Consider the following 24100-nt stretch of genomic DNA (forward strand, 5'->3'; position numbering starts at 1 on the left):
GAGAGAGGGAGTCCCGTCCGTCCTCTGGCTGAGAGCAGGGCTTTGGTGAGTATATTGCAATCTGCCTAAACCCAGGAAGATTGCTTGGTTAGAATGCAGAGGGAAATGCTGGGATCCCGGGGTGGGAGATGTGTCTGGATTTGTCTATTTCAGCTTCAGCCTCTGCGATTTCAGGTCAGTTTCACAACAACAGGAAAAACACGCGCGGAGAGAGAGGGAAAAACTTTTGGCAAAGTTTCTGGGTTCTGCCTTTATAATTCACAGTGCAGAAAGGGCTCTGCGCTGTGAATTATCAAGGCACCTTTTCTAATCCTGGGGAGAAACAACCTTTTGAAGAGTCTGAGGAAATAAGCAGGAATCTGGATTAATTCTGCCTCCCCACCCCCTGGACCTCTTTCTCCTCCTTTCTCCTCCCTCCCCCTCCGACCCCAGATTTTGTTAACTTACTCTTAGTTATTTACCTGCTTTGTTTCTGAAGAGCTTTCTTCACAACGTTAAAGGTTTTATCATAGTGACCAAACCAGACGATGAAAATATCAGTGCAATTTACCAGCAACTTGAGCACTGCTCGGAGTCCCTGGACAAAACTGAAAAATATGGGCTTTCCTGCCAACTGCCAAACATATATGGTGATGAGTTCCATGGCATAGGAAGGTGGAAGCCTCCGGTATCTATAAAATATTTTAAAATGATTCAGTAGTGACTATTTTGCCAACGTCAGGCTGAGTAAGTCTTATGTTTTAGCCTAAAAGGGTGTTACTCCATTTAATATACCTTAAGGTCATTAATACTGAATTCAGATGAATTGTCAGGAATACATTCTAGATGAGAAGCTCTTAACTAGAGATACATGTCAAGGCAGCCTTAATTAAAATAACTGGCAACATTCCATCCCAGAACCGTGATAGGGTCCCCTTGTCCCCAATTTCCACCTCAGCAGCCTCCACATTCAAAGGATCATCCTCTGCAATTTCTGCCAGTTCCAGCATGATCCCACCACTAAATGGATCTTCCCCTCATCTCTCCGTGCCTCCCGCCCCCAACCCCCGCCCCCACCCCGCCATCAGCATTCCACAGGGACTGTTTCCTTCCTGACACCCTGGTCCACTCCTCCGTCATGTCCAACTCCCAACGCACCTTCCTTTGAAATTGCAAATGGTGTAATACCTGCCTCTTTACCTCCTCACCGTTCAAGACACCAAATACTCCTTTCAGGTTAAGCAGCTTTTCACTTGTACTTCCTTCAGTTTGGTTTATTGTATTCACTGCTCCCAATGCAATCTCCTCTACATTGAGGAGACTGAATGCAGACTGCGCAATCCTTTACTGAAAACTTTGCTCAGTCTACAGGCATGGCTCCAACCTTCCTGGTGTGTGCCATTTTAATTCAACACCTTGCTCTCATACCCACATGTCTCTCTTTGGCCCACTGCAATGATCCAGTGAAGTCCAGTGGAAGCGGGAAGAGCAGCACCTCATCTGCTGATTGGACAGGTTGCAGCCCTCAGGACTCAACGTTGCATTTGCCAACTTTAGAGTTTGACCTTTCTGCTCCATCTTAAACCCTCTTTCATCTATTCTTTTCCTAAATATTCCATACATGTATTGCCTCAATGCAAAACACTTCCTGCCCCTCTCACACCAGGTCACCTGTTGTTTATTCTTGAAATTGTGACTTTTTGTTCCAGTTTCTTTTGCTCTAATATTCTCCCTCTGTTCAGTTTCATAGCATTTACAGTGCAGAATGAGGCCATTCGGCCCATCGAGTCTGCATCAGCTCTTGGAAAGAGCACCCTACCCAAGCTCACACCTCCACCCTATCCCCATAACCCAGTAACCCCACCCAACACTAAGGGAAATTTTGGACACTAAGGGCAATTGAGCAAAGCCAATCGACCTAACCTGTATGATTTCGACTCTGGGAGGAAACCGGAGCACCCGGAGGAAACCCACGCAGGCAAGGGGAGAACATGCAGACTCCGCACAGACAGTGACCCAAGCCGGGAATTGAACCTGGGACCCTGGAGCTGTGAAGCAATTGTGCTAACCACTATGCTACCGTGCAGCCCAAAGTTCTGATGAAGCGTCTATGACTTGAAATGTTGGGCGCGATTTAACGGAAATAAAACAGAGTTCTGTGTCGAGCGTGTTTAGCTGGGTGTTTCCTGGCGCCCGCAGCACTGAGAAATACTCCCCTGCCTAACAGGACTCTGTTTCATGTCTGGGCCTCAGTGGGGAGTGCCCCGCCGAGGCCGTACTTAGTCCTAGTTCCTGCACTGAGGAGCCCCGCTCGTGTTCCACTCCACCAGTGTGCCAGGCTGGAAGTGCCAGGATGGCATCAGTGATGCCAGGCTACCAACCTGCCTAGAGCCCAGCCATCCAGGGCCCCCAATCCCCTGGGAGATGCCCCCCCCCCCCCCACAAGTGCCAGTACGCCTGGGTCTTTCTTTGTGGAGACCAGTACTAACCGGCGTTTGGGGTCATTGAGGCTCGAGGGTTAGATCCTGCGCCTTGGATAACACCAGCGAGTGCATATCAAAGTGCTGCATCTGTTAGATCTCGTGAGGCGTATGAGGCAAGTAAATATCACGAGAGGCTTCTTGCAGGATCTACCAGCTGCTTCACACCCCAGTTCAGGTGCAGCGCGGCCGTTAAATTTCTTTCCTGATGGCTAGCTGACTTCCTGAGTTTTTCCAGCTTCTTCTGTTCTTGTCACTAACAACAACCTTTGTTGCTACAACCATCACTGTCCTTTTCTACACTGTCCTGTAAGCTTCACCACAAATGTACTGAACTACCTTCAGGTATTGGTGATATTATTGTGGGAATGTTTAAATTGTCCATATCAAATGGCTCTCTCTGCAATTTATCTATATGACAACAATGAATAATCTTCAAAAGTGTTTCACTGGGTTTGAAGAATTCTGGATATTTGAGGTTGTCAAAATTACTGTATCGCCATATATCTTATATAGATGTAAATATAGGTGTATGGACTATGGGTGAGATTCCCTGGCCTGCCCATGGCGTGTGTTTTGGTGGCAGGAGGCAGATCGCCATTGGCAGACGGTGGGATCCTCTGGCTCCACCGCTGTCAACGGGATTTCCATTGAATCCACCCCATGCTGAGAGGAAACCTGTGGCGGGGATATACCACTGCATGAACAGCCCGAAGATCTTGCTCTATATAGTCATACCGTCATTAAACCTACTTATTTCCACACCTTAACATCGCTAACTATATCGCTTAACTCCACCATATCCACAAACCTCCAATTTTAGCCTCTTGAGCATCCCAATTTTAATGGTTCTACCATTAGCAGCCATTCCTTCAGTTACTAAGGCCCAAGCTCTTAAATTCCCTCCTTAAACATCTCCTCCTCTCTTTCTTCCTTTTTGAGGTTCTTTCTAACTAACTTTTTCACCAAGCCTTTGGTCATCAAATATCACCAATGCCCTAACAAATATCACCAATGCCCTAACATATCCTGGTAGCTAAGTGTCAAATTCTGTTTCAAAAAAACACTCTTGTGAAGTACACTGGGATATTTCTCTCTATTACAGGAGCTATATAAATGCAAGATTTGTTGTATATAAATGCAAGTTCTAAATATGGATGGTCGCCTTCATCAATTATTTTTAGTAGATTAATGCCTCTGCTAATGCAGTAGAGCATTCACATCATAATATAATAATGACTGTATGTTTTTAAACCAGATAGTTATTAAGTTGATATCAATTTTCCTGAGCTAAATAGTCACATTATACTTCCATTAATAATTACAATGTCAACAGAAATAATCGAGTTCAAATAGATGCTAACCTATTGGCCTCAGTGGGCTTAGCGAGCGAGGTCCTAAACCAATGTTTAATCAGACGAATCAGATCCTTTACACCAACAGTAGATGCCTTTACAAAATCCACCTGATACTGCAGCAGAGAGATTGAATAAAGCTGGATTTTTACTTCATCCCCACAATTATATAATTGTCGGTATAAGTTCCTTTTAACATCTGTGCAATAAAAAAATCCACTTATTGTGATAGAAATAAAACAAGCAAAATAAAAATTGCAGTTATGTTGTGCCTTATCGACAATTAGGCACATCTCAAAGAGCTGCATAATGATTTACTCTTTCATGCAGCAATTGTTTTTAATTCAGAGACAAATAGAGCTGCTGTTTTGAACACAACATTCCACAGACAGCAGGGAAATAAGCATTTAATCTATGTTTGGGCTGTTATTTGAGAGAAAAGATCTGGACAGAATACTGTAATAAATCCCAGCCCTCATAAATAGTCAAAAGGGACCTTTTAAATATAAGTACAAATGCATTGTGGCTATGTTGCTAGACTAGTCCTTCAGTGGCTGGCACTAATGATCTGGAGATATGTGTTCAACTCCCAATATGTCAGTTGGTGAATTTATATTGAGTTAATTGAATACATCTGGAATAAAAAGCTAGTCTCAGTAATGGTGACCATGAAACTATAGCATTGTTATAAAAACCCAGCTGGTTCCCTAATATCCTTTGGGAAGGAAACTGCCTGCCCTTGAAGTGACCCCGGAAGCTACTCAGTTGTAGCTACTGCTACCAAAAATCTAATAGGAATAAAACTGGATGGACAACCATGGCACCAGACATGACAAAGGCACACCCTACCCAAATTCAGACAGCCAGTCCACAGACTAGTCAAGCTGTCTGTGACATACACTCCCTGTCAGAAACATTCTTTTCAGCCAACATCCCAATCTCCTCCATTACCATTCCTGGGTATGTCTTGTCCCATCGGCAGGACAGATCCACCGGAGATGGTGGCAAAGTGGTGTACAATTGAGAAGGAGCAACCCTGAGAATCCTCATCATCGACACCAGATCCCATAAAGTCTCATGGAATCAGGTCAGGCATGAACAAGAAAATTTCCTGCAGGTTTTCACCTACCGTTGTCAATCACTGCTCTTTCATCTTGAAGACGACACGGAAAAAGCACTGAGAGTAGGAAGGGTTGTGAATGTAATCTGGGTGTGGGGCTCAAGATCTATCATAAGAGTACCTCGGGAGGGCAACACGGTGACACAGTGGTTAGCATTGCTGCCTCACAGCGCCGAGGTCCCAGGTTCGATCCCGGCTATGGGTCACTGTCCGTATGGAGTTTACACATTCTCCCCGTGTTTGCGTGGGTTTCGCTCCCACAACCGAAAGATGTGCAGGATATGTGGACACGCTAAATTCCCCTTAATTGAAAAAAATGAATTGGGTACTCTACATTTATAGAAAAATTAAAAAAACTAGAGTAGCTCGTGCGCACCCCTACAGACATAGCTCGACAAAGCCTAAAGGACATAATTTGCCACATGGGGCCTACATCAAGTGATGAGAGATGCAGCCTAATTGGCTTCATCCTCACAAATCTGCCAGTCACAGATATATCTATCCATGACAGTATTAGTGAGATTGATCACTGCCTTGTCCTTGTGTACATGAAGTTCCATCTTCACAGAGAGGTCATGCTCTATTGTGTTGCGGGGAACTACGATTGTGCTAAATGGGATAGTTTCAGAACACATCAGCTAAAAACTGCAAAAGGTAGTCACCATCACCCCATCTCAGGAATTTCAATCTTTTATTTATGCTTAGAGTAAGACTGCAATAATGTCTGAAGCTGAACGGTAATGGTTATTACCAGAAAGTCTGGCATTATTATACTTTTTCACGGTGAATTGGGACAACTGAATGGTTTGTTCAGCCATTACAAAGAGTTCTTAAAGAGCCAGCCACATTGCTCTGGTCTACAGTCACAAACAGGCCAGAATGGGTAGATGATGCCAGATTTAATTCCCTAAAGCACATCAGTGGACCAGTCAAGTTTTCACAAAAATAGGTAGTTTCTGGTGCAATCCAATGGCCAAGTAGTGCCAGAGAAGCAGCTTGCCGTGGCGCAGTGTAGCTGATAAAAGCCGGGGGATCCTGCTCCCAGAATCTCCCTGCGCGTAACGCCTAGTGAGATCCAGCACGATCTCGTGAGATGTTGCGATGTAAATCCCACTCATTGTGGGCGGGATCACGTTTTGGCATATCTGCACATTAGAGTGAGACACCTAATCTCACTCTGGCCGTGCCACCTGGGTACCAAAAGGAGCTATGTGCAGCCTTGGCTACATGTTTCCCGTTGAGGCCCCTTATACAACATGACTCATGTCAATAATGCTATCATGGATAGATATATCTGTGACTGGCAGATTTGTGAGGATGAAGCCAATTAGGCTGCATCTCTCATCACTTGATGCAGGCCCCATGTGGCAAATTATGTCCTTTCGGCTTTGTCGAGTTATGTTTGTAGGGGTGTGACCGAGCTACTCTAGTTTTTGACAGCCTGGCACTGTCAAGGTTCCCAGGTGGCATTGCCAGCTGGTATGGGCACTGCCAGGGTGCCGAGTCGGCATGTTTTGCACATGCGCCCGATTGGACTGGGGGTGCCCTGTGTTGATGTTGGAGGGGTGCGGTGGGGTGGGGGGAGTGACTCCCAAAGTGTGTTCGGGCTGGGGGGGGCGGTAAGGGATCACTTTCAGGGACGTCGGAGATCGTGACACCATTTTTAAATGGTGTCCCGATCCCCCGCTACTCTGGGGAGTTCCACGATGGAGTTCCCCAGTGTACCAAAAGGAGCTATGTGCAGCCTTGGCTACATGTTCCCTGTTGAGGCCCCTTATACAACATGACTCGTGTCATATAGCCATGTGTTTCTCGGCACTGCAAGTGCTGGGAAACATTCGGCTATACCCGCTCGCTATGGGACTTTGTTCCTCTTTGGTTGAATCAAGCCCTTTGTTCCACATTTATATTTTGAAAATCCGGATATATGTATAAGTAGTTGAATTTAAACTCCCAGCCATTGTGTTAGATTTGAACTCAGGTCTCCTGATCATTAGTCCAGGCTTCTGAAATATTACCTAGTAGCATAACCATTATGCTAGCAATCTCAGTACTAATCAATTTGCTATAAAGTGTAAAGTATTTCCCAAAAATTCTGAGTCTGAAAACTATAATATAAAATAAAACATGGGCTATTTCTTTAACTGATGGAAAAAAATGTTAAAACAAAGATAGAAAACTAGAATGTATTCCTTTTAATAAGCTGCCTACAGCAAAATGCATTATGTGCTCAGATCTAAGTAACACAAAGTGGAACATAAAATGCAAACCTTGGGATGGAATTGATCCTAATAAATCATAGCAAAGCATAACATCAAAGTGGTGAATATGTAGGTCTTTGAAACACTTAAACTGAAATCGAAGAGAAAGTGAGGCCTTCTTTTCCATCAATATCCTAAAATGACAAACAATTTGGATCATACATTTTCACCGTTAAACGTTGATGGTGCCATTCCTTACTATATCCTACAATGTATTCATGCAATGTAGCCAGATTTAACACAATTTTTAACACAATGCAGAATTAACTCAACCTGTGTAGTTGTTGGGGAAGGGTGTTCATCTCTAATGAAAGGATTTGGGAAGCATTTTGTAAGAGATTGCCTCCGAGTGAGGTAAACTTCCCTTTTGATTGGAAAGTCAAGATTTCATAGTCTTCTGTGGGGATTTCCTTTGGTCCAAAAGATGGGTAGAAGGGACTTGGAAAGAGTACAACAACAGAAATGGTCACATCACAGTGGAAGAATGTAACCTTAAAGTCAACCTCCTCTGTATTGCAGGCTATATACTAGCGTGGGCTGCAGCAATATCAAAAGGAGCAGTGAGTGTTGTAGATCTCCCTCATATCTGTCAAACGACAAGATTCACTCCTCTAGAATGTCAATAGTTGACTCTTAGAACCTCAATTAAAACCCAATAGAGCTGACCATGGCTCACAGATTCGGCTCACAGAGGGTAGACCGAGGGCGCAATTCTCCAGAAACAATTCTAAGTGCGGTAGTGAGCGGTAATTGCTGCGAGCTTCTTGGCGCAAGGCCCAGGAAGGCCGGAAAAGCTATGTCCCGTTAATTGGTCCACTAAACGAGCCGTAAATGAAGGCTCGCCAGCTGATTCGCCGGTACCGCATTCGCCAGCCCCCGCTAACGAGGTCGAGCAGCACTTAAGCTGCAGTTGCTAAGCCAACCCCAGCCAGCTCGCAATAATGGCACCGAGGAAACCGGCCCCAAGATTCGGGGATGCTGACCTTGGGAGGCTCCTAGACATGGTGGAAGCCAGGAGGGATGTCCTGTTCCCCCAAGGGTCCTGGAGGGTTAGCCATAGGGCAGCCAGTGCTGCCTGGGGTGAGGCGGCGGCAGCTGTGAGCTCGGGGAGCGTGACGAGGAGAACTGGCTCCAGTGCCGAAAAAAGGGTCAATGACCTACACCGGGCAGCATGAGGAAGTGCTAGACACCAATGACCCCCATCCCCTCCAAAGGAGCATCCACCCACCAACACCCCATGCGACCCCCAACCCTCCCTCCACCCCTACCCCTTCTAACACCCTCCAACTCTCCCTCCACACCCCCTTCCCATGACTGTGAACCACGCGTGTGGTTAACGATGCCCTCTCTGTCTCTCCGCAGGGAAAGCTCTCCCATAATTGTCAGGAGAGGGCCCAGACTGGCAGAGGGGTGCCAAACTTAAGAATCCTCATCCGTTTCGCGGATCTGGCCCTGGAGGTGACTGGTGCGGCTGAGGACAAATCGGTCACCCATGCGGAGGCTGGTGGACGTCGCAGAAGTGAGGAGCCACCAGTCTCTACCTGGGGGACTTCTCAAACATGAGTTGTCATTGCCTTACTGACTGACCCATCCCTCCCACTGACCACATGTCCATTCTCCACAGTCCTCCAGCCGGTGACGCCGGCCTGTCTTGGACAGCACCCTCTTCTTCCTTCCACGAGACCACTTTGGAGGAGAGCTCTGAGGATGCAACGTTATAGTCGCGGCACAGCTGCCATCCCCACTCTCCACAAGCACAGACATACCTCAGTGGGTCATGTTAGTGGACAGGCTTCGGAGAGCACAATCTGGTGAACACCACATTGCTGCTGATGTACATCAGGTGGAGGCAGGAAACACCAGGTGAAATAGCAGTCGGAGGGCTCATGGATCCCAGGACCCAGCTGTGTCCCAGCCTGATGTTGAGCCTGTGGTACAGAGGTACCCGGAGCTGATGGAGATGAGAGGGAGCAGCTGGGATATTCAGAGGGAAATGTCAGCATGATCCCAGCAGACCCATAACCGCTTCGAGGAGTCCCAAAGGCTACGGGCGCAGATGTCACCGGCAATGCGTAGCACTGAGGCCAACACTGTTAGGGTGGCAACCATAGTGGAGAGCCTGGTGTACAACGCAGTACCATTAGTGAAGGTGTCCAAGGCATCGCGCAGTCGGTAAAGGCCATGTCTGAGGGTCTCGGCAGAATATCTGACTCGCTGGGGGAGGTCACCCAGTACCAAGTTGACCTTGATGAGGTGTTGCGGGACATGTCCTAGTTTCAGATGGGAATGGTCGAGGCGCTGCGATGCTTGTCTCAGTCGCAGTGGGGCACTGCTGAGGCGCTGCAGAGCATGACCCAATCATTGAGGAGCATCACCGATGGCGTCGACACGATGGTGCAGACTATGGGGAACTGCCAGAGCTAGCAGAATCAGATGATGCACGAGCAGCTATGGCTCGAACCAGCTGCACCTCCGTCCTAAGGTGAACCCCGGGACCCTATAGGCAACAACCGGGAGGAAGGGGTGCTGGGTGCCAATCCGGAGTGGCGACATGGCCACCAGCTCCCCGAGTTTCACCCCACTGATGAGGCCGCGTCTCGAAGTCAGCACACAGGACATGGGTGTGGTATTATTTGAGGGTGGGGTGGAGGGGGGTAGGGGACAGGGATAGTTGCTGATGGTGACTAGATTTAGCTTTGTTTTGGCTTGCTGGTGGCTTTGATAACCCCTCTTGGTGGAAATGGCTGACTCCGGATCGGGGTGGGAGGCTCCCAATTTGTTTGGTCACATGGAATGCAAGTGCCCAGTGAGAAGGTTCAGGGTATTTGCTCACCTTAAAAGTTTCAATTCCGATGTGATGTTTCCGCAGGAGACTCATTTGCAGAAGAGGTGGGTGGGACATGTTTCATTCGGGCTTTGATGGTTGGGCCCGGGGTGGCAATTTAATCAATAAAAGGATTCAATTTTCAGCTGCTAACATCTTGGCAGACCATGATGGTAGACAAATTATTGTTAGTGGGTCCTTGGTGATCCTGGTTAATGGTTATGTTCCAAATTGGAACAAAACAGGCTGTATTAATAAGTTGCTGGACTCCATTCCTGATTTCGACTCACATCACTAATCTTGGGGGGGGGTGACTTAAATTGTGTTCTGGATCCCAAGATTGATCGGTCCAGGCCCAAATCTCTGACTCCATCAGGGATGGCAAAGGCGTTGTTGACTTTCATGAAGCAGATGGGGGGCGGTGGAGTGTGTTGGGGGGGGGGGGTCCATGCCGTTTTTTGCACCCTAAGAATAAAGATTTTTCTTTTTTCTCTCATGTCCACCAGGTTTACTCACATATTGACTTTTTTGTGATGGATAGGTCTCTCCGGCCTGAGGTGAAGAGGGCGGGTTATTCAGTGATTGTGATTCCAGATCATGCCCCATATTTTGTGAATTTAATACATGAGTCAGGTCCCTCCCACTGTCCACTTGGAAATTGGATATGGTGTTATTGGTGGACAAAAGATTTTGCGGAACTATTTCCTCCCTCGTTGGAGAATATACTAAATGTAATAAGAGTGAGATTATCTCACCTGCTACGTTGTCGGAAGCCCTTAAAGTGGTCATCAGGAGGGAGATAATTTCCTATAAAGCACACATTGAGGGGGCTGCGAGCGTGGAGCAGTAGAGGCTGGTGGACTCCATCTTGAGATGGCCCATCAGTACTCACTTGCTCCTATCCTGGAATTGCTTATGAGTAAGAAAAAGCGACAGACGCAATTTGAATTACTTTCAACTGATAAGGCGGTGAGCCAGCTGCGATGTTCGAGGGGGTATTTTATGAACAGGGAGAGAGGCCAATCGCCTTTTAGATCATCAGCTGAGACGGCAGACTGCTTCTGGGGAGATTGTGCAGATAAAGGACTTGGATGGAAGTTTGATTTCCATTCCACCTAAAGTCAACATGGCTTTTGAAGAGTTCAGTCATGATGGAGTTTTTAGATGGGTTATCCTTCCCATTGGTGGAGAGGGAGAGGTGGGACAGTACACAGTGGGAGGCACAACACGGTAGCACAGTGATTAGCACTGTTGCTTCATAGCGGCAGGGACCCGGGTTCAATTCCCAGCTTGGACCACTGTCTGTGCGGAAGTCTGCACATTCTCCCTATGTCTGTGTGGGTTTCCTCCAGGTGCTCCGGTTTCCTCCCACCATTCCCGAAAGACGTGCTGTTAGGTGAATTGGACATTCTAAATTCTCCCTCTGTGTACCGGAACAGGCGCGGGAATGTGGCAACTAGGGGCTTTTCACAGTAACTTCATTGCAGTGTTAATGGGGTTGTTTAGCACAGGGCTAAATCGCTGGCTTTGAAAGCAGACCAAGGCAGGCCAGTAGCACGGTTCGATTCCCGTATCAGCCTCCCCGAACAGGCGCCAGAATGTGGTGACTAGGGGCTTTTCACAGTAACTTCATTTGAAGCCTACTTGTGACAATAAGCGATTTTTCTTTCATTTTTCAATGTAAGCCTACTTCTGACAATAATGATTATTATTATTAAGAGTTGTAATTGCCTTTGGGCCCTGAGGAAGGTATGATATGCATTGGGTTAATGCAGATGGGTAAAGCTTCCGGCCCTGATGGATTCCCCATTGAGTTTTATAAACGTTTTCCGGACAATTGATCCCTCTAATATTAGATATGTTCAATGACTCCTTGTCCCAGGATTTGTTGCCCATTACACTTGCACAGGCCTCTATTTCCCTGATCCTTAAGAAGAACAAGGACCTTACAGAATGTGGGTTGTTTTGACCCATTTCGCTTTTGAATGCAGGCGTTAACTTACTCGCAATAAATGCTGCCGCTGCAGTTGGAGCCCTGACTCCCAAAGGTGACCTTGGAAGACCAGATAGGCTTTGTCAAGGGTTGGCAATTGTTGGTCAATATATGTCGGCTATTAAATATTGTCCTTTCCCCCTCTCCAGTGGCTGAACCGGAGGTAGAATGTGCAAACTCTACACAGACAGTGACCCAGGGCCGGGATCGAACCCGGGTTCTCAGCACCATAGGCAGCAGCGCTACCCACTGTGCCACCTTGCTGCCCATAGCTTTAAGGAGTTGCCGAAAAAATTCCAACTCTCTCGGTCCAATCTGTTCAGATTCATGATTTTTTGTTCTTTCCTCTTTTCCCTTGGGACCACCATCCTCCCTGTTGAAGAGGACTCTGCCTTTAGTCAGGTTGGGAGGAGTATTTGAGGTATTTATGGCCAGACACTATCAGCAGAGTCGGCTCCATTGAATGAGGTAAAAATGAAATGGGAGGGTGAATTGGGTCCTATTCTGGGTGAGGAGGTGTGAAGCGAGGCTCTTTGCAGGGTCAACTCTACGTCCACTTGTGCTCGGCTTAGTTTGATCCAATTCAAGGTGGTACAAAGGGCTCATGTAACCAAGGCGAGGATGAATGTTATTTTTTATTTGGGGTGGAGGACAGGTATTCTCGGGGGCCAGCTACCAAACTCGTATGTCCTGGTCTTGTCCCAAGTTAATAAGCTTCTTAGTCTCTTTCTTCAATACCATGTCAGAGATTCTTCATGTTCAACTGGAGCCTTGTCCGCTGGTGGCCATTTTCAGCGTATTGGACTCGCTGGTGATGCAGACGCGGGTGAAGGTGGGTGTACTCACCTTTGCCTCGTTAATAGTCCGGAGGTGAGTTCTGCATGGGTGGAAGTTTCCTACTCCGCCCAGTGCCTCGATTTGGTTGGATGACCTTACGGCATTCCCACATTTGGAGTAGGTCAGGTACACCATGAGGGGGTCGGGAGAGGGGTTCTGCCTAAGATGGTAGCCATTCATTTCCTTTTTCAAAGAGTTAGTTGTTAAGGGGCTTCTAATTTAATGTTGGCGTGTTAAGATTGGGTGCGTTCTTGATTGATGATTGTGTTCTTTTACATTGTGATTTGAAGCATCTGTTTTATATATTATTCTGTTAATGAAAACGTTTTCAATAAAAATATATTTTAAAGAATTTCTAGCATTACGATCCTTCATTTTTAATAAACATTTCTTGGTCTCACCTGTTGGCCATTACAGATAATTTCAAATTATTTTCCAGGTCACACAACACATATGGTATCTTCTCCTTGCAGTCATCAAGGCTCATAAATGCGGAGCTGAATATCACAACATCAATATCAGACCAATCTCTGGTGTCTGTCCCTTTGAAATAAGAGCCACCCTGTAAAGGTATTTGACAAAAATTATAAAACAGGGCAGAAAGATTTACATTCATATAGCGCTTTTCACAAAAGCCAATTTTCACAAAACAAACTTGTATCAATGAAATACAAGATCAGATTATGTACTTTAGATCCTGGTTAAGGGATACATATTGTCCAGGACAACAGGAGAACACCTTTGTTCTCCACTGAATGGTGCTGTGAGGTCTTTACGTCCACCTTCAAGGAAGATTGGGCCTCAGTTTAACATCTCATCTGAAAGATGTACCTCCAGTCGTGCAGCACTCCTTCAGCAATGCACAGATATACAGCCAAGATCATGTGCTCAAATCACTGAAGTGGGTCTTGAAGCAACAATCTCTTAATGCACGTTCAGCATACCCATTTAAATAATTTACTAAAATATTGGGGATATTTTACAGGTAGAATGGGTGACTTATTTTATAAGACTAATAATTCGTAGATCTTGACCTTCAAAGTTTTTAGGAATTTAGATAAAGGTAATAAAAACAGAGCACTTAAATTGTTTCTGGCACAAACCTCTCTATGCATTCGTCAAAGCTGATAACAGTTTAGTCTAAAGTTACCTGTCCTCTTGCCGATTGATTATGTGGTCAATCAGTTAACTAGAAGCTTGCAGTGCACCCCTGTCTCTAGACCTCTTTCAGGTTCATCTTCACTTCTGGGCACAGTTATCCAGTAAGGTAACTTCAGTGTCTCATATTAGTACAATACTATGTGAAACATACATTAGTAAAAAGTAAAGTCCTTATTAGAATAATAATTAGCATAATAAATAATTATACTAATACACACTACTGCGGTGTGTAGATGTGTGGTATCACATTTTATAAACTTTACTTCTTTCCATTGAATACAAAATCTCTTTTAAGCTGACAAATTCATCTATTAATACTGCCTGTTTAGGTTTTAATTCACATTGATAACTAGACATGGGAACTTTCACAACAAAAACTGTTTATGTTTCAAATTCCATAATCCGCAGTAATTTGCTTTTATCTTGGGAATTTTCAGCTTGTTCTCCGACCTTACTATTTCAGATTGCCTGACTATTTTGGATTGCCAGATCAGTCCGAGGGTGGGGTCTGGTCAGGGGAGGTGGTTTAGATCATTGGGCTGGTGTGGGTTAGGGCTTGGTCAGGTTGGGGGGGTCAGGTCAAGGAGGGCAGGGGGGTTGAAATCCCAATCAGGTGGGGTGGTGGAGGTTGGGGAATCCAGCAGGGCCTTTCAAAATAGTAACGTGAAGCACTTCTTTTCCATCTAACTATTTCACGGATCCCCGTCGTCTATGGCAAGGTCTGCAAGACATAACAGGCTACAAGATGAAGGCATGTAAAATCATCGGCTCCAACGCACCCCTCCCTGATGAGCTCAACGCATCCTATGCCCGGTCAGCGAGAGCGAACCCACCACCTCAGAAGCCGGTGATGAACTTGTATCTGAGATCACTACTGCAGATGTCAGTGCAGCCTTCTCAAAGGTCAACCCACGGAAAACCACTGGCCCAGATGGGGTACCCGGACGAGCACTCAGGTCTTGCATGGATCAGCTGGCGGGGATATTTACAGACATCTTCAACCTCTCTTTACAACAATCTGAGGTCCCTTTCTGCTTCAAGAAATGACCATCACCCCTGTACCAAAAAAAAAGTCAAGCAGCGTGCCTTAATGACTATCATCCAGTGGCTCTGACATCCATCATCATGAAGCGCTTCGAAAGGTTAGTCATGGCACGCATCACCACCAGCCTCCCGGATTGCCTTGATCCACAACAGTTCGCCTACCACTTCAACAGGTCCACAGCAGACGCCATATCTATGGCCCTGCACTCTACCCTGAAACACCTAGAGAACAAGGTCATCTATGTCAGACTCCTATTTATCGACTAAAGTTCAGTCTTCAACACCACCATTCCTACGAAACTCATCTCCAAACTCTGTGGCCTTGGCCTCGGCTCCTCCCTCTGCGACTGGATCCTGAACTTTCTAACCCACAGACCACAATCAGTAAAGATAGGCAACAACACCTCCTCCACGATCATCCTCAACACTGGTGCCCCACAAGGCTGTGTCCTCAGACCCCTACCATACTCCTTATAAACCTGTGACTGTGTGGCCAAATTCCCCTCCAACTCGATTTTCAAATTTGCAGATGACACCACCGTAGTGGGTCAGATTTCAAACAATGATGAGACAGAGTACAGGAATGAGATATAGAATCTGGTGAACTGGTGCGACGACAATAATCTCTCCCTCAATGTCAACAAAACGAAGGTGATTGTCATCGATTTCAGGAAGCGAAGTGGAGAACTTGCCCCTGTCAACATCAATGGGAACGAAGTAGAAAGGGTCGCGAGCTTCAAGTTTTTAGGTGTACAGATCACCAACAGCCTGTCCTGGTTAACCCATGCCGACACTATAGTTAAGAAAGCCCACCAATGACTACTTTTTCAGAAGACTAAAGAAATTTGGCATGTCAGCTACGACCCTAACCAACTTCTACAGATGCACCATAGAAAGCATTCTTTCTGGTTGTATCGTAGCTTGGTATGGTGCCTGCTCTGCCCAAGACCGCAGGAAACTACAAAAGGTCATGAATGTAGCCAAGTTCATCATGCAAACCAGCCTCCCATCCATTGACACTATCTATAATTCCCGCTGCCTCAGAAAGGCAGCTAGCATAATTAAGGACCCCACGTTCCCCGGACATACTCTCTTCCATCTTCTTCCATCAGGAAAAAGATACCAAAGTTTGAGGTCAGGTACCCAACCAACTCAAGAACAGCTTTGTCCCTACTGCCATCAGACTTTTGAATGGACCTACATTGGATTGGATCGGATTGGATTGGATTTGTTTATTGTCACGTGTAGCAAGGTACAGTGAAAAGTATTTTTCTGCAAGCAGCTCAACAGATCATTCAGTACATGGAAGAAAAGGGAATTAAACAAAATTCAAGAAAATACATGCGAATACATAATAAGGCAACACAAGATATACAATGTAATACATCGTATTAAGTTGATCTTTTCTCTACACCTTGGTATAACTATAACATTATATTCTGCAGTCTCTCCTTCCTTCCCTATGTACGGTATGCATTGTTTGTTCAGCATGCAAGAAACAATATTTTCACTGTATACTAATACATGTGACAATAATAAATCAAATCAAATCAAATCAGAGTAAATATGGGCGTAATGTTAGCAGAATCATCCAAAATTAGTGATTTAAATCAGTTTGTTAGATTTTTTCCAGCGCAGTACAATTCTCCATGGGAAGTTAGCTCTTAAGGACCCTTACATGGAAACCTCCAAGAGGGATTCCCCAGTGGGGTACCTGTTGTATCTTTAGACTAACAGTACGAAATAAATAGATTGCAGATACACGTGGGTTGAAAGCAACATTAACAGGGGTTCATTGAATGGGTCCTCATGGTACAAAGGCTGGTACTAAACAAAGGGCAAAGCCTGCAAAGTAGCTGATGATGTCACACATGTCACATGACTTTGTTCTTAAAGAGATACTGGACACAACTACAATAACCCACATAAATAACATCCCGCCCCCTTTACTTCTAAGGTCAAGCACAACTAATAACTAGTATTTCAATATAGACATTTACATATGTACAAAAGTGCAGGCGTCAAATTATTACATTGTAATGATACGGTCAATAAGATAGACGGTCAGGTGGAAGTCTATTTATCGTTGGTTGCCTGCGCACTTCAGGAAATTTGTTCTTCTTGACTTAGATGCATTTTCAGGTTGTCCAGTAGATGTCTCCACCTTGGAAGGCATTGCAGTCTCTTTTTCAGAGGGAAGACGAGTCGTAGCAGATACTTCTGGTGAAATATCTGCTTCTGTAGATAGACTAGAAGTCACACAGTCAGATAGGACAGAGACTGTTACCTCTTGAGGTACCTTTGTCACTGACACACTAACTCGTATTGACAATAATTGATCCGTATTGCATCTTCACACATCATTTGGACCTTGCAGGATATTGGACCAGTCTGAGCAAATATCGTCGCAGAGACCCACTCTTCAATAGTGGTGTGGCTGCACGCCAACACTTCCACTCCTTGTTGAAACTAGCGTTTTCTTGAGTTATTTTATTGTCTCAAGATCTGTGACTGTTGGTTTTTGCTCTACTATGTCAGATGTCTCCTCTGGCAAGAGTAAATCAAAGGTAGTCCTTGGTGTCACTTTCATCAATAGCAAAGCTGGCGAACTTTGTGAAGTCGCATGTGTTGTATTTCGGTATGTTGCTAAAAACCTGTTCACCCGACAATAAAGTGAACCTCGGTCCTTAGAAGCCGACAGAATATGCTTCAAGGACGGGACAAACCTTCTCGCTTAACCATTCATGGATGGTTGGGAAGGTGCTGATTTTATATGTTGAACACCATACATCTTTACATAGTCTTTGAACTCTTGGGTAGTAAACTGTGACCCATTGTTAGTCACGATCTCTTCTGGTTTTCTGAATATTGCAAAAACCTTGTTGAGTTTCTCAATGGTTTATTTTGCAGTGGTTGACTTCATCAGGACCACCTCAGGCCACTTTGAGTGCATATCTACAATAATGACCATGAACAGGTGCCCCTCGAATGGACCAGCAAAGTCAACACATAAACTTGCGAAAAGAGATGGTTAGGGAAATTGCATATGCACTAGTGACAATTTACCAAAATTCACTCAACTCTGGGGTGGTCCCGGCGGATTGGAAATGAGCAAATATGACACCACTGTTTAAAAAAGGAGGTAGGCAGAAAGCGCGTAATTATAGGCCAGTTAGCTTAACTTCGGCAGTAGGGAATCTATCACCAAGGAAGAAATAGCGAGGCATCTGGATGGAAATTGTCCCATTGGGCAGGCCCAGCATGGGTTCATAAAGGGCAGGTCGTTCCTAACTAATTTAGTGGAATTTTTTGAGGACATTACCAGTGCGGTAGATAACGGGGAGCCAATGGATGTGGTATATCTGGATTTCCAGAAAGCCTTTGACAAGGTGCCACACAAAAGGTTGCTGCATCAGATAAAGATGCATGGCATTAAGGGTAAAGTAGTAGCATGGATAGAGGATTGGTTAATTAACAGAAAGCAAAGAGTGGGGATTAATGGGTGTTTCTCTGGTTGGCAATCAGTAACTAGTGGTGTCCCTCAGGGATCAGTGTTGGGCCCACAATTGTTCACAATTTACATAGATGATTTGGAGTTGGGGACCAAGGGCAATGTGTCCAAGTTTGCAGACGACACTAAGATGAGTGGTAAAGCAAAAAGTGCAGAGGATACCGGAAGTCTGCAGAGGGATTTGGATAGGTTAAGTGAATGGGCTAGGGTCTGGCAGATGGAATACAATGTTGACAAATGTGAGGTTATCCATTTTTGTAAGAATAACAGCAAAAGGGATTATTATTTAAATGATAAAATATTAAAACATGCTGCTGTGCAGAGACCTGGGTGTGCTGGTGCATGAGTCGCAAAAGGTTGGTTTACAGGTGCAACAGGTGATTAAGAAGACAAATGGAATTTTGTCCTTCATTGCTAGAGGGATGGAGTTTAAGACTCGGGTGGTTATGCTGCAATTGTATAAGGTGTTAGTGAGGCGTCACCTGGAGTATTGTGTTCAGTTTTGGTCTCCTTACCTGAGAAAGGACGTACTGGCACTGGAGGGTGTGCAGAGGAGATTCACTAGGTTAATCCCAGAGTTTAAGGGGTTGGATTACGAGGAGAGGTTGAGTAGACTGGTACTGTACTCGTTAGAATTTAGAAGGATGAGGGGGATCTTATCGAAACATATAAAATTATGAAGGGAATAGATAGGATAGATGCAGGCAGGTTGTTTCCACTGGCGGGTGAAAGCAGAACTAGGGGGCATAGCCTCAAAATAAGTGGAAGTAGATTTAGGACTGAATTTAGGAGGAACTTCTTCACCCAAAGGGTTGTGAATCTATGGAATTCCTTGCCCAGTGAAGCAGTTGAGGCTCCTTCATTAAATATTTTAAAGATAAAGATAGATAGTGTTTTGAAGAATAAAGGGATTAAGGGTTATGGTGTTCAGGCCGGAAAGTGGAGCTGAGTCCACAAAAGGTCAGCCATGATCTAATTGAATGGCGGAGCAGTTTCGAGGGGCCAGATGGCCTATTCCTGCTCCTAGTTCTTATGTTCTTATGTTGCCACGGTCTTTTAGGCCACTCCCATGGATACAATGGGGACAATAGCAGTGTGCTCCTTACGTGTGCCCATGACTGCAGTCTAGATTTTACTTCTATCTGGGCATCAATTCCTGGTCACCAAATGTAGCGTTGTGCTAGTTCCTTCATTCAAACTATATCTGGATGCCCTTCATGCAGTTGTTCCAATACGTTTTGTCACAAATTTGAACGAATAATTACACTCATCTCCCACATCAGGCAACCGGCCTATGCAAGTCTCCTTGAAATGTACGGTTTGAATTCAGCACATTTTCCTGCTATCCTCCCCTTTAATACCATTCCCGCACTTCCCCATCACAAGATAATTTCTGGTATGTCTTTAGACTTGAGCTACAGTCACTGGAACATTCTCAATTTGTGCACAATAAAAAATACCAAGGGCGGGATTCTCCCATTCGGCGGCAGAGTGTCCATGGTGTCGGAAAGGCCACCGCATTTCACGACGGCATGAACGGGCCACTGGGAGTACCAATTCTGGCACCTACAAGGGGCCAGCATGGCACTCAAGCGGTTCACACCACTCCAGCCTCCCATCCCAGCATGAACTGTGCGCCGTGAGATCCGCGCATGCGCAGTGGTGCCAGCACCAACCCGCGCATGCGCGGTGCCCTCCCTCAATGCACCGGCCCCGCGCAACATGGTGCGGGAGTTCAGGGGCCGGCGCGGAAGAAAATAGGCCCGGGTGGCGAGAGGCCAGCCCGCTGATCGGTGGGCCCGATCGCGGGCCAGGCCCCATCAGAGGCCCCCCCGGGGTCGAAAACCCCTCCCCACCCACAAGTCACCCCCCCTCCCCCACCGACACTGCGCGCAGAGTTCCCGCCGGCTGCAACAAGGTGTGGATGGAGCCGGCGGGGCTCTACCTTTTTAGAGCGACTGCTCGGCCCAGAGAATCGGCGGACCGGCCACATATAGCGGCCCACAACCAGCACCACGCCAAACACGCCGGCGCCAATGGCGTTGATTCTCCGCTCCGTGGAGAATCCAGTGGCGGCGTCGGTTGCGTGGCCCAGTTGCGGGGATTCTCCGGACCGGCCCCGGGCTAGGAGAATCCCGCCCCCTGTCTAGTAGTATTTGACCAGCTGGTAAAGGCAGACATGATAATGCATCTGGATTGGCATGATTTTCAGACTGACGGTATTTGATCTCATAGGAATGTCCAGAAACTATTAAAAATTATCATTGGAGTCTACTTGTAGCCAATGAAGGGATTCTTTGTCTGGCCCACGAATAGCTGTAAAAGGACTGTGTTCCGTCAGCAATGTGAAGTGACAGCCATACAGGTATTGGTGAAATTTCCACACAGCAGATATAATACTCGGGGCCTCCTTCTCCAACTAAGCCGAGTTAGATTCTATACTAGTTGACATACGAAATGCAAAAGCTAGTGGTCGTTCTTGTGCGGAATGTACTATGTGTGACACCATCACTGCAACACTGTATGGTAAAGCATCACAGGCAAGTTGTGATGGTAACTTCGCGTTGAAATGTATAAACACTTCTGACTTTTCTAATGCTTCTTTTCCAAATGCTTTCTCTGGTATCCACTGCCATTTATGTTTCTCATACAACATGGAATGTAATGGTTTCAATAGGATTCCAGATTCTGGCCAAATTTTCAATAATAGTTGATTAACCCTAGGAATGACCTAAGTTGAATGACATTTGTTAGCCTTGGAGCCTCCATAATAGCTTCTATCTTTTTAGGTGCTTTGTGTAGACCCTTACTGTCAATTACATGTCCTAGATATTGTATGGATGCCTGAAAGAAATCACATTTATCTTTCCTGACACAATGTTCATACATCTGAAGGTGTTTTAGTGTGGTTTCTAAGTGTTGTAAGTGTTCTTGTTCATTGGTGCCGCTGATTAATATATCATCGAGGTAACACTGTAGCCCCTGTAAGCCACTAAGAATTTAGTCCATTGATTGTTTCTTTTCTTCTTTTGAATGAATTCTATGGCTTCTTTTGAGTGTTCTTCTCTGGAAAAGTTATTTTACTCCAGTAAGCATTTTCTGTGAGGCAAATTCTGCCACAATTTTTACATTGGCTGTCCTTGCTCCAGCAATCAGCCTGTGAATGGCCCTTTTTGCACAGTGATGACACGCTTGCTGCTGGGTCGACTTCCGGGCGGCAGCCAATTTATAGAGAAGCCCCTTAGCTGCGATTTTCATTGAACAGCAATATCTAATGCATTCTTCAGATTAAGACTTCATTCTGCTAATAATCTTCTCTGAATGGCCTGATTTTTCAAACCACACACCTAATTGTGCTGTCTACAAAGTTGCCAAATTCACAAAACTTTGCAAGTCATGTGAGGGTTGCGATGAACTGCACAATATTTTTTCCTTATAACTGATTCCGTTGATGAAATCGAAACCTCTCCACAATAATTAACGGCTTTTTTGCACAATGAACTTGTAATATTTTAACCATTTCTTGATAGGTCTTATCCACTGGTTTCTCGGGCTGAATCAAGCTTCTTAACAAATTGAAAATTTAGTTTCCAATTGTAATCAGGAATGCAGGGACCTTGATATCTTCTGAAATCTCATTGGCAAGAATATAATAATAGTATCTTTCTGAGCATGATTTCCAGTTCTGAATTTTCATTGAATGAGGCCATCACGCCAAACTTTCCCGTCATTTAAAAAAAATAAAATTTAGACTACCCAATTTCATTTTCCAATTAAGGGGCAATTTAGCATGGCCAATCCACCTATGCTGCCATTTTTAGGTTGTGGGGGCGAAACCCACGCAGACACGGGGTGAATGTGCAAACTCCACACGGAGAGTGACCCAGGGGCGGGATTCAAACCCGGGTCCTCAGGGCCGTAGGCACAGTGCTAACCACTGTGCCACGTGCTGCCCCTTTCTCCCATTATTTTTAACGGTATAGGAATGCTTTCTTAACTTGCCTTAAATTAATGGTCTAGTTAAGTAAACTTGAATTACCAATCTGAAACAGCTTTAACTCTCATCACAAGCTGTGAGAATCTGTTGTTTGCAGCCCCGGGTCTGCCTCCGTGTCTTACTGTACTGCACGGTGATCCCTGCAGCCTGAACTGCCTGGATTGCTGGTTAAAAATTGTCATGTGCCCTTTCTTTGAATTTTTGCGCCAAAAGTCTTACCGGTTCCGATGCCAGGTGTGATTTCTGACCTTTTGTTAATCTGCTTGATCGACTGATCTGTTGAAGCAGCTTAACTCATCTACGTTGACTATCCGCCATAGCATTCAAGGCTATGGGCCAAGTGCTGGCAAGTAGGCTTAGGTGGGCAGGTCAGGGCCTTTCATGCATCGGCGCAGACTCAAAGAGCGTCTTCTGTACTGTAGTATTCTGTGATTCACGGTCAAACTTTGGCCTTTTCTCTTTCTTCTGAAAAATATTTTTTTTCCCCTAATCTTCCTCATCGCAGTTTTCTTTTTGTGAACTGTTGTACCTTTTGACTAACAGTACAAAATAAATAAATTGCTGATGCATGAGTGTTAATTGCAAGATCAACAGAAATTTATTTAGTCTTCACTGTACAAGGTTTAGTCCTAAACTAAGGGCAAAACCTGTGAAATAGCTGATGATGTCACACATATCATGTGACTCCTTTCTTAAAGAGGCATTGCACGCATGTACAATAATTCACATATGTAACAGTACCTCCAAATCTGATGCCCATGAGCCATGAAGTTTCAGGACCCATGTTTTGTTAAGGGCCATTTCTACAATTAGCTTAGCTGCTTTCAGAGACTAAATTATCTGAAGATGACCTTAGTGCTCACAAGTCATCTGGTCCTTTTCTGGAAGCTGTGTCATTGATTTTTCATCGAGTTTGTTTTCCATAATTCAGCTACAACCCTCCAGATTTTTCATAACGTGTTTCAGAAAACCCCTACTTTTCTCAAGCTCATTAGTCCAATTTGGGGAATCCACTCTGTAACAATCTTTATCCAGCAGGCATATTAACAGCAAAAATGCTGTTTCCCGACAGCAAACAAGCCCGGCATTGAGATGCTAATCACTCAAAACCAGCTCCGTTCGGCAGGACATTCTGTTCAGATGCCTGACACCAGGCTTCTGGGGTAACACTTCTTCTCAGAAATTGATCACAACAGGAAGCTCCCAGGAGGCCAGTGGAAATGCTTAAGAGATGTCCTCAAAACTTCCCTGAAGAGTTCAAACAACCTCACCTGACTTGTGACCAACCAAAATGGAGAAGGTCTATTTGAGAATGCACAAACACATCGAGAAACTTCATTGGGAATATGCAGCAACAAAATCAAAGCATTGGAGAGAGCACACACAAACCTCCAAACACCTCACCTACCCAACCCTTCGAGTACCGCCTGTACTGCATGTGGCACAGCTTGCAGATAAAACCTATCTGCTACCTCATAACTGATTGAACTGAGTGGAAGAAAGTCAACCTCAAACTTGAGAGACTGCCTAAAATGAAG

At 45.3% G+C, this 24100-nt stretch overlaps 1 protein-coding gene across 1 annotated transcript in view; it reads right to left on the bottom strand.

The window, feature by feature from the left end:
- Positions 1-24100, bottom strand: part of LOC119969915 (2'-5'-oligoadenylate synthase 1-like) — a 33963-nt gene that overhangs the window by 4420 nt on the left and 5443 nt on the right. Inside the window, exons 4-7 of the mRNA XM_038803887.1 lie at positions 13251-13411; positions 7205-7329; positions 3824-4013; positions 462-671 (exon numbers count right to left, since the gene is read on the bottom strand). Of these exons, the coding sequence (XP_038659815.1) occupies positions 462-671; positions 3824-4013; positions 7205-7329; positions 13251-13411 (686 nt within the window). The remainder of the gene's footprint in view (positions 1-461; positions 672-3823; positions 4014-7204; positions 7330-13250; positions 13412-24100) is intronic.

Source organism: Scyliorhinus canicula, chromosome 8 (assembly GCF_902713615.1).
Source record: "Scyliorhinus canicula chromosome 8, sScyCan1.1, whole genome shotgun sequence".
NCBI classification, from domain to species: Eukaryota; Metazoa; Chordata; class Chondrichthyes; order Carcharhiniformes; family Scyliorhinidae; genus Scyliorhinus; species Scyliorhinus canicula.